This window comes from Eupeodes corollae, chromosome 1 (genome assembly GCF_945859685.1).
Source record: "Eupeodes corollae chromosome 1, idEupCoro1.1, whole genome shotgun sequence".
In the NCBI taxonomy this organism is placed as follows: domain Eukaryota; kingdom Metazoa; phylum Arthropoda; class Insecta; order Diptera; family Syrphidae; genus Eupeodes; species Eupeodes corollae.
In genome coordinates, this window is record NC_079147.1 from 204,375,698 (window position 1) to 204,389,469 (window position 13,772).

At 32.2% G+C, this 13,772-nt stretch overlaps 2 protein-coding genes across 2 annotated transcripts; one reads left to right on the forward strand and one right to left on the reverse strand.

The window, feature by feature from the left end:
• Window positions 1–2,368: 2,368 nt before the first annotated feature.
• Window positions 2,369–9,756, reverse strand: LOC129943210 (eukaryotic translation initiation factor 2-alpha kinase). Its single transcript, XM_056052498.1, has 4 exons — window positions 9,302–9,756; window positions 5,633–6,344; window positions 5,396–5,572; window positions 2,369–5,334 (listed from the first exon to the last, which is right to left on the reverse strand). Exons 1-4 carry the CDS (start codon window positions 9,487–9,489, stop codon window positions 3,109–3,111), a joined length of 3,303 nt encoding a protein of 1,100 aa, XP_055908473.1. The 5' UTR covers window positions 9,490–9,756; the 3' UTR covers window positions 2,369–3,108.
• A 2,405-nt stretch (window positions 9,757–12,161) lies between these two features.
• Window positions 12,162–13,441, forward strand: LOC129942544 (hatching enzyme 1.2-like). The gene is made up of 3 exons (XM_056051537.1): window positions 12,162–12,716; window positions 12,791–13,230; window positions 13,297–13,441. Exons 1-3 carry the CDS (start codon window positions 12,407–12,409, stop codon window positions 13,426–13,428), a joined length of 882 nt encoding a protein of 293 aa, XP_055907512.1. The 5' UTR covers window positions 12,162–12,406; the 3' UTR covers window positions 13,429–13,441.
• The last annotated feature ends 331 nt before the right edge of the window (window positions 13,442–13,772 follow it).

The following is a 13,772-nucleotide window of genomic DNA, read 5'->3' on the forward strand; positions in this document are numbered from 1 at the left end:
TGCACATATCTATCAAATAAACAAAACCGCGTGTGAAAATTCTTGCTAGTTCCACCCGCAAGAGGGTGATATATATGTAGAAACGTGTAAGTACTTCCTTAAAATTCTTTTAACAAATCATGTATTAATAACAAAAATGTGAAGCCAATATCCTTTCTATGTTCGCATAATACTTAAGTCGAAAACCAGTTTTTATCGGTTTTTTGTTGTTTTTGTAGGTTTTCGTGTTTTGTAAAAAAAGTTGTCAATTGAATTTTTCTCAAAAATTTAGTAAGAATTGGGAACCACGGTTTGCATACGATAGTTTTAGTTTAATTTTTATATCTGTTTTTGTTCCCCAGATTTTAAGTCGAAATCAATTTTTACCAATTGTAGTAATATTTTTAAGTTTTTATTTCTTATATAAGAAAATACAGATAAGATCTCTGAAATAATTTCTAACTATAACAATAACTTTTTATATTTTTTTGTTTAGTTTTCTAATTTATTAAACAAAAAACCGTTAATTGAATTATTTATTTATTGTTTTTTTTTTTTAATTTTTGGTATCGCGTCACATTTTATAAAACACAATTCAATTGAAGCCGTTAGCGTTACTAGTTTATAAGATATTTTGATTCAAACCACCTACCCAATTTCTTTGAAAGTCCTTTATTCATTTTTCTGTGTTATTATGTGTAAAACAACATTTGTTTGAAGTCGATATCTCAACTGGTTCTTGAGATATTGACGATGAGAAAAGCTTCCCAAACGTATGTTCACACGCACACTCTGACATCTATCTTAAAATCTTTGGCGTCGAGAAATGTCAAAATTTTCAATTTGACGAATCGAACCAATTACAATAACTACCTATGAAAATTTAATAATACTGATAATCTAGGAGCTGTCACTGTGGAAATTGAAACTGAGTTAGATCTTTTCGCTGCTGCTTTGAATTTACAATTTATCATACTTAAAATTCACGCAAATGTGATAGCGAAAGTTCTAAAAGGATCTGGAATTTGATAGATGTTGTTAGAAATTCTGCTGTTTCAAGCAAGAGTTTTGGACTTATATAATTTCTTCTAATTCTACTGGATTTGGTGCATCGCCATTCAAGAATCCAACTTATCTGGATGTAAAGAAAAATAAATAAAAAGTCCTTTATCCATTTTTCTGTGTTATTATGTGTAAAACAACATTTACTTGAAGTCGATATCTCTACTGGTTCTTGAGATATTGACGATGAAAAAAGCTTCCCAAACGTACATATGTTCACACGCACGCTCTGACATCTATCTTAAAATCTTTGGCGTCGAGAAATGTCAAAATTTTCAATTTGACGAATCGAACCAATTACAATAACTCCCTATGCAAATTTAATAATACTGATAATCTAGGAGCTGTCACTGTGGAAATTGAAACTGAGTTAGATCTTTCGCTGCAGCTTTGAATTTACAATTTATCATACTTAAAATTCACGCAAATGTGATAAGCGAAAGTTCTAAAAGGATGTGGAATTTGATAGATGTTGTTAGAAATTCTGCTGTTTCAAGCAAGAGTTTTGGACTTATATAATTTCTTCTAATTCTAATGGATTTGGTGCATCGCCATTTAAGAATCCAACTAATATGAATGTAAAGAAAAATAAATAGGTATTAATTTTTGTTTTCGTTAAAAACAGTTATAATACCAATAGGGTGTAAAAGGTAGGGTTTAACGTCTAAATAAAAAATTAATTAAGTCTTATGATAGGGATTAAGGCCTTTATTAGCTCTGTACCGCGAATTTAACAGGGTGCGAGTAACGGGAGGTAGAGCTATGATCATATTGGAATTTATTTTGGAGTGATGGTTAGTGCGTTGGACTGTCATGTCTGAGGTGTTGGGTTTGATCCCTGCCTGAGCCATCTAAAGTTTTGTTTTCACGAGTACTGCCTCTTGCGAATAATTAACAATAATGGACAAATTCTCCGAGACTAATTCTTGTCATGAAAAGTGCTTTCTCAAATAAGCCGTTCGGATTCGGCTTTAAACTGTAGGTCCCCTCCATCCCTGAAAACATAACTTGCACACAGGAATGGATGAGAGTTATAAGTCACTAGGCCCTAGTTGTTGCGCCACTTAAAAAAATAATATAATTATATTTCACATCATTTAACGGGAGTCCTCTTCTACTCTTTTGCTTTGTATTTGAAAAGCAAATTCCTAAAATTTTTAAAAAAGTACCTTTTTAATTAAAAACAACGTTTATTTAGGTATTTCAAAGGTAATATTTTTTAATCTCACAGCTATATGTGTAATTTTGTGTTTGTCTTTCATTAGTATAATTTTATCTTTGTCTTTTTAACCACATCATTTTAATAATTAAAATAAAAACCAATACGTTAATCTATGTGGTTTGTTTATTGTTTTTCTTCCTTATAACTAAAAACTTATAAATATATATTTCGTTCAGTTATTATTTATTGCTTATAAAATAGTCTTGAAGAATTTCGTGTTTTTTCTTTTATCTCTCTCTCTCTTCCTGTTTTCATTTAAAAAAATGAATATTTTTAATACATGTACACAAAGATAAATAATAAGGTAAATAGTTTTGGGACTTCGATATGAATAAAACGAATTAAATAAATGATGAAACAAAAGATACGATATAAACAAAACTTAAGTAAAAGTCCCAGTACTCAATACTTGGTAAGGCACCATGCGAAAAAAGTTAAATTTTTTTCAATAAGCGGCATGCGTGCCCTAGCAGTCATTTTTTTTTCTTTTGGAGAAAAAAACACATGTCCTAGCTGTTTTTGCTCAATCAAACCATAAAACGCGTAACTGACTTCGAATTAAGGTTTTTTCTATATGGCTTATCTAAAAAGTTTACAAGCCTATAGGATAAAATGCTTCTCACTTTTTAATTTGCTATATTATAACTAACTGGCTATAAAACTGAGACAACATGAGAGAGAACACTTAAGAATCTGATAATAAAACTTGTATTTTCATATTATCCTGTTTTAAAGGTAGAATTGGCTCTTTTCATCAACAGATAAATAGATCTTGAAGATGTATCGCATTCTCTTGATTTCTTGTCTGAATAGATTTGTTTACTGTTTTTCATTATTTTTCATTATCACTCGATCGGTTTATTTTGCCTTAGGAATCCAGTTGGATCACTGCCGCCGTTCCACATCATTTGGCTTAATTGACTCTTTAGCTGATCAGTTGGCGGTCTCTTTGCTGGCACAGATGAAAGCATCAACTTTAGCAATTCATACTGAATGGGAAATTTATTTGAAAATGTAGGCGGGAATTTGCCATCTCTTAGATCCCGCAAAGTGACAATTCGTTCCATTTCTGTTGAAAAATAAACCAACAACTCGAAGAAAATCAACCCCAACGAATAGATATCCACTTTGTAGTCATAGTGCTGTCCTTTTAGTTGCTCTGGTGACATATACAAGTGGGTACCAACTTGTTGAGTATGTTTGGCGCATTGTGGCAACCCTGTCCCATCGCCGCAAGGTGTAATTAAGTTGGGTATTTCTGACATATCGGTCACCAGACCAAAATCTCCTATCTTAATTTGCCCATCTTGTGAAAAAAAGATATTGCTAGGCTTCAAGTCGCGATGAATCAATCCCTTTAAATGAACGTAATCTACTGCGTCTACAATCTGCTCAAATATAGGCCTTATTTGCAATTCTCGTGCTTCGGATGTGTTTTCTCGCAACCAATCACGTAGACTATCTTTGCGACAAAGTTGCATTTGAATGTACAGAAAAACTTTAGTTTGTATTTTTGACGAAGAATATGGCACATTTTTAGCATTCACTAAAGCTTTTGAGCGGCCATTGAAATCCAAAGAAAGACTACTCTTGCGTTTCCTTAAAGAGTTTTCATCTTCTGGAATATTTGGCTCCGTTTGATCACCATTGGTTTCGCCATTTGCTGAATGAACAAACTCAATTTGAAAAGAATCAGATAAATTGCTGCAATCAAGATCACGTACTCTCCCGTTGGTTTTCTGAAACAATGACTTATGTGAATGGATATCTATGGCAATCGAATCACTACAAGCTTGTTCTTCTCTCATTGCCATGGACTGACTCTCTGAGCGAAAGACAATGCACGAATCGTCTTCATTTTCGCTTCCTTCATCTATTATTTCGTTTTCTTCATCAAAGAAGCTGCTATCATCTTCTGTTCGTCCATTTATTATGCCACTGCATTTTGTGTTTACACTCGAGATCCATGATTCTAAATGTTTCTTTTTATCTTTGGTAGAAATGTTATTGTTGACTGATGTGCCATCAAATGGTGGCAGTGTTGTTCCATCAGGAGTTTCAATTTCAATTGAATGGGACATTCCTTTAGCTAACCACCTGCTGTCTTCCTCTTCTTGCCATCCTGGCGGAGGTGTTTCAACCCAGGCCTGGAAGTATCGCACAATATTGTGATGTTCACAATTGGCTAGTGTTTTGACTTCACGCATTACTCGTTCCCTAGATTCCTTCTTATTTGGTAGTGTTATTCTTTTAATGGCATATCTGCAGTCATCGAGTTTATTTTTCGCTTCAAACACAACTCCAAAGCCACCCCGACCAAGACATCGTTCCAAGTCAAAATCAGCTTGGAAACGAGAAGAAAAGTGATCTCCTGAGTGTGTTGTCGATTCGGAAAACGATCGTTGACCAGAAAAATTGGCAGCTGATCTTGTAATTGGCATTTCAATGGCCTCAGTTGCAGTCGGGACAGGAATATGACGCTCGATTACCACAATTTCCCTTTCTGGACGTTGTCGAGGTCCCAGCAAGAAATTAACTAACACAGCTGTGGTAAATACAATCATAGCAATTTCCTTCCACCAGAACCAAAGAGATATTATGACCACTTTAACAGGAGCATCAACATCATCGAAACTGAATCCAAACTCATCGACTACTGAGACATTGTTTTGTCCTGACAAAGAAGTGTTTGGTGTAGAAGTAACTGGAGTTGTTTGGGAACTTGTGTTACATATAGAATTGTTGGTTTGATTTAATGATTCATCCTGGACAAAAAGATAGAAACCATTTCCGTTAACATATTCAGATGCATAAAGAACTGATTGTGCTGAAACTGCAGTGTTGTCCACATCATATGGAACCAATTCTTTGCCAGTAGTTGTAGTTAATGAATCTTGTTCTTCTTTTTCATTTTCGATAGCTATAGCACTGTTATCATTGAAAATAATCAACGAATTGCTACTTGCTGCTATAGGTTTCCAAGGAATTTTCGGTAGCTTTGATTCATTATTCATGAGATGATTAAATAGATTTGATTTATCGAAAATTTCATTGCGAAGACTAACGGATTCCTGGAAACAAGAATGCTTTAAACTGAGAATGACTGAGAACTAACTTATTTCAAAAACTAACCTGTATGTATAATTGTTTCTGGTACATTCCAATATAAATTGACGGATGCATGGAAGCAGGTGGATCAAATTCTTTACCATCAGAATTCCAAAGCCATTGTGCAGATCCAAAGAAGTCAATTGATTGTAACATATCATTGGAGCCAATTTGCCAACCACTTACAATCGGATGTTCAAACTGTAATATAAATATAAAATAATAAGTTCAAATTTGTTTACACTATTTTCATTAACCGACTTTATGTTTCCATAAAAGATTCCCTGGATTTGATTTGCTATAAGCACACACAATGCCTTCTGGGACTATAACTTTAACTTCCAAATCCAAAACAGCCATATCAAGTTCACTAAATTGTCGATCGTGACATTCGGCACTCTTGAGCATATCCAACTCATGCTGTCCGACACTAAAGTTCCAACGCTCTACACCGGTTCGTGATTCCACTGCCCGGACGGTCTGAGTTTGTCGTCGCACTACAATCACATCATCCAGAAGAGAATCATGTTCGGCCAGAAGATCAGTCTCAGGATTCGGTGTTTTTATTGAATCATCTTTGCCTCCATTTTTCATGGAATCTGAATCTGTATTATTTACACAGCCATTCATCGAACATTCGTATAGCAATTGGCCTGTACGAGCTGAGACTCCATATGAACGTGTCTCTTTACCTCCCGAAATAACCAAATCATCGGAAAACTTAAAGGACGAACTTAAAAGATTTTCTGTTGTTATAGGAATAGGGTCAATAGAATCGCCATCAAACTTATAAATGCCTCCACTTAGAGAAGGAATCATTCGGACAAATTGTCCATTGTTAGTCAATTCTAAGCGATGAATACTCGATGAGATTAAAGGTCCTGGTCCGGTGGGCACACTCCATCGAACTTTTCCGCCTTTGGTGATATCGAGAGCTGATAGTGTACCATCAAGTGTTGTTATATATAAAAGCCTAAGAGTAAAGAAAAGATAATATTAGTATAAATTTAATAGAAAGCTAGTTTGTACGAAAATTTGTAAATTCCTATGTATTTATGATTTAACAGTGAGTAATTCTAAAATACGACGACGACTGATAAGATATATGTAGGTACATTATAAAAGAATTGTAAATTAGGAAAGTTGTCATGTTTGAAAAGTACAATATTATAAAAATAGACATAGGTACAGTGCTGTTAGAAACACTCCAAATATTTTTCTTATAAACAAGTACATAACTTAAACATTGCTCTATAAGTAGACTCCTCCTTTATGAAATCAGCAAACGTATTCCCTGCTATTCAGCTAAAATTTGGTTCAATTTTGATCTAGAATTTTTAATAAAGAAATTACTTTATTGTGCGCTTTCAGGAGGATAATATTTAATATATATAGGTATACCTCAAATATTGACGCTAAAACATAGATTTGATTACATTAAGATGAATTATGATCATTCCAATTGTCTTAATTAGTAAATAACTTAATACAAACTTAAGAAAAAAAAAATCAATATTGGAATGTGCACATGAAATTCGGAATGTTTTTATCAGCACTGTATGTATACCAACCTACCAAAATGAATTGAAGAATATTCAAGATAGCCTTGCAATTATGATAAGAAGGCAAGTATTTTTAATAATATAATGCGTGGTGAGTTTTTGGAGTTTATTCTTACTATTGATTGATGATAGAGCTTGTTTATTTTTAAATTTAGGATAATGCTGGTTAAGTCAATGAACCTACCTACCCCCATTTTATAACTGTCAGTTCTTTCATAAAATTATAACGGATGTCCTTATGACGATACTTTGATTAACTTAAAGCTATAAAGCTTCTTTAATTAAATTGGAGTTACTATCGCTAACTACCTAATTTTACATGTTAAATTGGTCTAAAACTATTTGTTTTGTTTTATGTGAAAAATAATAATTTTCTATAAGAAACTTTCGAAATTTTTAAAAGTTCATTAGAATTTGCGTATGTACCTAGGTTCATTAATTAAAAATATTTATTATTTAATATGTAATATTTGTATGCACACTTTTATAAATGACATACATATATTGTGTTTGGAAATTTTGGAAAAATAGCAAATGTCAAATACTATTGTTTCTTAAACGTTCTTAATTTTGGCCCCGGAGTTTCTTTTAAGTTCACTCAACAGATTTTTCCTTTTTTTTAATCAAATAACTTTGATCAACCCTCTATTTAAAATATAGTATTATGGAGATATTGTTTTTATAACTTGTAGGAATACGTCGGTTCATTATCTTGCGTAAAAAGGCATCATTCCTAAGTTTAGAACCCAGATTTAGTCCACAGCAAATATTTTTCAAATAAATTGTCCAAGTTTTAGAAGCTTAAAAAAACTAACCTAAGATCACGCTGGTTCCACCAATATCCTAACTGTCTTTTACGTGTGTTGGGAATCAAATTTAAAATTTCTTGAGCGTCTGATTTTAGTAAAGCCATCATTTCTTAATATAAGATATTAATTTATATTATTCTTCCATATCATTGAAAGAAGAAAATTGCCTTTTCGTCTAAGACAAGCTACCGCTTATCAAAAATTCTGCTATGTTTTTCGATTTCTGCTAATCTTTTCGGTTTTGGACTCTAAACACAATAGGACCTATACTTTTCTGTGCATTGTTTCTTCATCTGCCTTTAGGTTTTTTTTTAATCAAGTATCATTCAAAACTATTGAAGTTTAATTTTTTGAATACATACATTATTTAAACGGCTACTTTATATATAAAAAAAAACGGAAATCCAGTTAAGTTTGGAAAATTTCTTTCTTATCAATTAAACCCTTATAAATGCCTCGCTTTAAATGTCCTGTTTTGATAGGCATTTATGCTAGTAAGACTGTTATAAGAAACACTCTCGATTGCACATAATAAAATGAGTTTTTTTAAGAAAAAGTACCTACTTAAATTTTTTGTTCTTAAAAATTAAGGTTATTACTTATGCCGGTTAGGCACTCATCCAGGTTTTGATTGTCATATATTATATTGATTGCACTGGCTATCAGATTTAAAAAAGGGAAATAATCTATAATTTATAACAGACTTGTTTGCAATGCCCTTAACAAGTTTTTTTTACATCCCTTTGTTGTTCACTTCCCTAGGACTTTACGAATGTTGTTTGCTTTGATACATATATAGCTTTTTTGTTTTCCTATATTAGTCTTTACTTTATAATCAAATCCAGACCCCCAATTACAGTGCTGTTTATCCCTCCGCTTAGTGCTTCTAACGCAACCAAATTAGCTCTAATTTTAATAAGGAATACTTATATATTCATAATGTATAATACATAAACGACATAAACGTTTAAAGAAACAAACAAAATAAAAATTTAAAGAATATAATAAAAATAAAAAGGTACAAGGATTCCATTTCATGAGAAAATCTTTCCTTTGGTTGCATCATTTAAACAAATCTCAGCGGTCCTTCTTTCTTGGGCATATAAGTTCCATTCTTACATTATATACAACTTCGTCTCATCCGCCAACCAGGCTTGAACACGAATAAACTTGATCAAAAGAAAAACGAAACTTGAGCGCAAAGTAAAAGTGCCAACAGATACAAACCAAACCAATTGAAAGTAGAAGAATGTAAACACCCAACAGGTGATAGAAAACTGAGTCACCGAGTTGTTGGCTTGCGCGTTTCAATCGTGTTATCACATAGCAAACAGAAGAAATAAAAATACAAAATAAAAAAACAAAATATCCAATTAAACCACAAACACGCATACGTAATGTTTTTAACCCGACCAATAAATACTTTATGTAGCTGTAAATAACCTAACTAAAAAATACATTTTCCAAATACAATAAATCCTTGAACACCCATAGAACATTATAGAAAATCTTGGAAATTTGTATTTCGAAGGGCTGAATAAAAAAAAACCCTTATTTACCTTCGTCCAATTGTTCTATCAATTTGCTCTCCACAAAAAGGCAATTGTTCAATGGAAGATCCTTCTTGACTCGAAGGAGAAGCTAGAACCGAAGCCGCAACTATTGATGTCAACATAGCCAGTGATAGAATAGATTTGTGATAATTTCTTATGACATCCAAATCGGATAGTAATTTTGATATTCCCATGATATGTTTTGAAACGATGAAGACGACGATTGCAACGACGACAGCAACTCCAATTGATTAGCGCCCATCAACTTTTGTTGTTTAGCACTCTCCTGCATAACTTCTTTATAGACTTATTGTTTAAATTAGACGTTTGCCAATGAAAATCAATGAATAACGAAAAGAATTTACTTTTTGTTTATATTTTTAAAGTAATTTTATGAAATTTTTATGAACACTCAAATCAGAAAACTGAAGAGTCGAGTACGATTTTGCACAGAACACGGATGAAGAATAAGAAATGTCAATTTGAAACGTCAAGCAGCTGCTAATGGGATATTTGATGCGCTGGATTTGGATATTTGGATAGTTTTCATTAAGAGTGCGTTTCAGGTTACTGAAAACTGGAGGAAAATTAATCTGATAAATAAGACTTTGAGAGGTGTGTACATTGGTCTAAAGAATAATTAATGCTTTTTGGCATATACGACTTCACGAATCAAGTGTGTTACAAATTGAAGAAAATAATTGGGGCTACTTTCCATTACCGCAGCACGAATTTCCTTCTGATTTTTGTTTACAGTTAGGTAGGGGTCTCAATAGATCATGTTTTAAATATTAAGGCGAGGAAACACCTTAAAGTCATAGAAAAAATATTTTCTTTTTCGAACTTAACCCTACTTTTTTGTATTTCATTTTTCGAGCCTAAAACATGTTTTATTTTAATTGATAGCACGGCGGTGTACTAACAGCTAGGTATGTAAGGGAGGGCAACCCTCCTGCTTGGAATCACTATGGAATTTGGGGTGGGTGCGAGTTTGGGTATATGCAAAGTACTTTTTGCATTTGATCACTAAAATCATATAAATCGCCAACAAAAAAGAAAGTATGGCAACACTGAACAAAAAACAGGGAAGAAATGACAAAATCAACCATTTTTGCGTGTTTTGTATGCAAATTTAAAATCGAAATAAATGTTTCCTCGCTTTAAAATTGCTTTAGTGATTAATTATTTGCACATATCTATCAAATGAAAAAAAAACGCGTGTCGAAATTCGTGCTGCGGTAATGGAAAGTTGAGCCAAATTAGTTCTTCCCAGAATGAAGTCAGAATATTAATATTGTCAGAGAAATGCGTTTAAATATGAAATCTATAGTATCATTATGAAGCTGTTTTACGTTTACCGTAGAATAGAGATGGGGTTAGTGTTTTTGTATACAAAAAATAATTAAACAAAACTATAATTGCTAATTTTGCCGTAGCAGCTAGGTGCTGCCTCAATAAAATCCCACAATGATAGTACTATAAGTTTTAAATACAAAGATGTCATGTAAAAATAAGAAAAATAAATGATGTAAATATGATTACAGTATTTCTTAAATTTCTTCAATTTCACTTTAAAGTAATATACATACAACCATTTGTGTTTCCATTTTCTGAGCATGCCATCGTTAGTATAATACAAAATATCTATTGTTGATAATATTACATAATAGTTATAATCAAAAAAAAAATGCGGTTGCTCAACAGTCCGTTGTGAACCAGGGTCTAGTGACTTACAACTCGCAACCATTCCTGTGTGCGAGTGCTGTTGTCAGGAATGGAAGGAACCTACAATTTTAGGCCGAATCCGAACGGCTAGTTTGAAAAAGCACTTTTTCATGACAAAAATTACTCTTGAAGGATTTGTCAATTCCTCGCAAGAGGCAGTACCCGCGAAAATTATTTTTTTTTTTTTAATTAAGGTGGCACAGGCAGGGATTGAACCCAAGACCCCTTGCATGACAGTCCAACGCACTTTTTTTTTTAAATTCATTTTTATTAATTTATTCTTAAACCTATCTTAAAGCTAGACAAAAATTCATAAAACTAGCCTAATTATCCATAACTTACAACTAACTTAATAGTCCCATACGGACACTCTAAGTTAAACTATAACAATTAAAACTAATGCCTTTCGGCCCTAAGATCTAAGTCCAACGCACTAACCATCATGCCACGGGTACTACTAATAGTTAAAATAACCTGTTTTAATATTCGCAAACACTACGAATGTTCATTTCTAGTTAAACCTCTAACTTTGTTTTTGATTGATTAAAAAATATATTTATTATAAAAAAAACTCATTTGAAGATGTGTATTACGAAAATCAATTCTTTGAACTAGACTTTATCTTGTCTTGATTTCTGAGAATTTTTCAGACGCATTGACAGAGCAGGAGAGTGAAATTTAAACAAAATTCGCTATTCATTTTCATCCAGGAATTAAATTGGTTTTGTATTCCTTTTCATCCTTTTTGAATTGCGCGATATAAAATCGAAATCACAAAAATTCTGTTCTCAGATTTCTGACAGCAAAAGTGAGAAATTTTGTTTATATATCTGAAAATACAGAAATCTCAGAGTGCTAAAAAATATAAAACTGGATTATGCTTACTTTGGTTCGAAAGCATGGTGTATTTTTCTTCTCTTTTGGATTTTTACAAAAAGAATGGATTTATATACCTTTACTTTCATACAAATGAAAAACAAAATTATCTCTATGGTTTTAAATATGTGCCGCTTCAGGAATATTATGTTTATTTTAATGAAAAATATTTCTAATAATGGATATCAACTCGCGTCAAACTTAATTTTTTGCAATTATTTCTTAATTCCAATAATGGATCCTTGTAAAGAATTAAACCAAATATTCCAAGTAAGGGTAATAAAACAAGTTTCATTGAAAAGGTTAACATACTGATAAGAGCTGTTAAATTAATTCCAACAAAACTTTCGAGTTGAAGCAGACAAAATTTTCTTATATAAATAACATACTGTGCTGAGATAAGAAACCACAAAAGTGAATTTGCTAATTATCAGTGAATGAAGTGGCGTGCTTGAGTCCCAGAAAATAAATATATCTAGCCTAATAAAAGAACAAATAGAGACACAAACCATGAAGAGAGGTACAATACATCCAATAGTACTTTGCGGTTTCATAACACTCACTACAGTCTTGGGCAAATTGAATAGAACCACAGACCAAGTAGCATTTGATAATAACGAATCAAATAAATTTCATTACATTTTTGGTGAAACTAAGAAATCAGAAAAATACGCAGATTTAAAACCTAATCCAGAAGAGTTAGGAAACTACTTCGAAGGCGATATTCGCATTCCAACAGCTATGTCAAAAAATGGCTTATTAAATCATAATTTTCGATGGAAAAATGGAATTGTTCCAATTGAAGTGAGAGGAAATTTTGGTATGTTAATATAATTGTCATGTAAGGGTTATTTCTCAGTTTGATAAAGATTTGTCTGAATGCATATAACGAAGACCCCGAGGAGCTTACCATGATAAATACAGCCTTCGAGACGTATCATAATCTTACTTGCATCCAATTTATTCAGCATTCTACTGAAAAAGACTTTGTTACTATAACAAAAAATCCAACTGGCTGTTGGTCCAGCCTTGGAAAAATTGGAGGCAAACAAATTTTGAATCTTCAGAGCCCAAAGTGTTTGGTCAAAGTTGGAACTGCTATTCACGAACTAATGCACGTCTTAGGGTTCAATCATGAGCATACACGAGAGGATCGAGATGAGTATGTAGAAATTAATTGGAAAAATATCCCAACAGATTCGTATGGAAATTTTGGAAAGTCGTCACCCAATTCAACAAATAATTTCGAAACAAAATATGACTATGAAAGTGTCCTCCATTACTCGCCGTATGCCTTTGCTATGGACTTATTTAAACCAACTCTAGTCCCTCTAGTGAGTTATTTTAATTTTGCTATAAATTTTCAAAACGATTTTTTTTAATATATTCTTATTTATCAGAAAAAAACTTTGTCAGCAACGAAAATGGGCCAGCGTGATGGACTATCAAAATTAGATATTAACAAAATTTGGAAGATGTATAAATGCAAAACAACGACTTTAAATTTCACAAAGACTAATAAAACCAATTGATTAAAAATGAAATCGATTTGTTGTTTTTAGCAGGAATTATGTATCTATTTAGAAAATTGTATTTCCAAGAAAATATATTGTTAACAATTCATTTAGGTCACGTGTATAGAAGTTTATGAACCGCTATGATGTATTTAATGAGAAATGTTTGAACTGAAATAATTTTATATATAATAGAAACACGCTATTTATGAACCATTCATTTGTTAAAATGCTACTTTCGTACATCATCTTCATAATGAATATCTGTTTATATTCTTATAGGTTGATATCTTCCTTAAAATATTATTTGTTAACACTATTCAGTTATGGAAATAATGATCTTTTGTTTTGCAATGTGATAC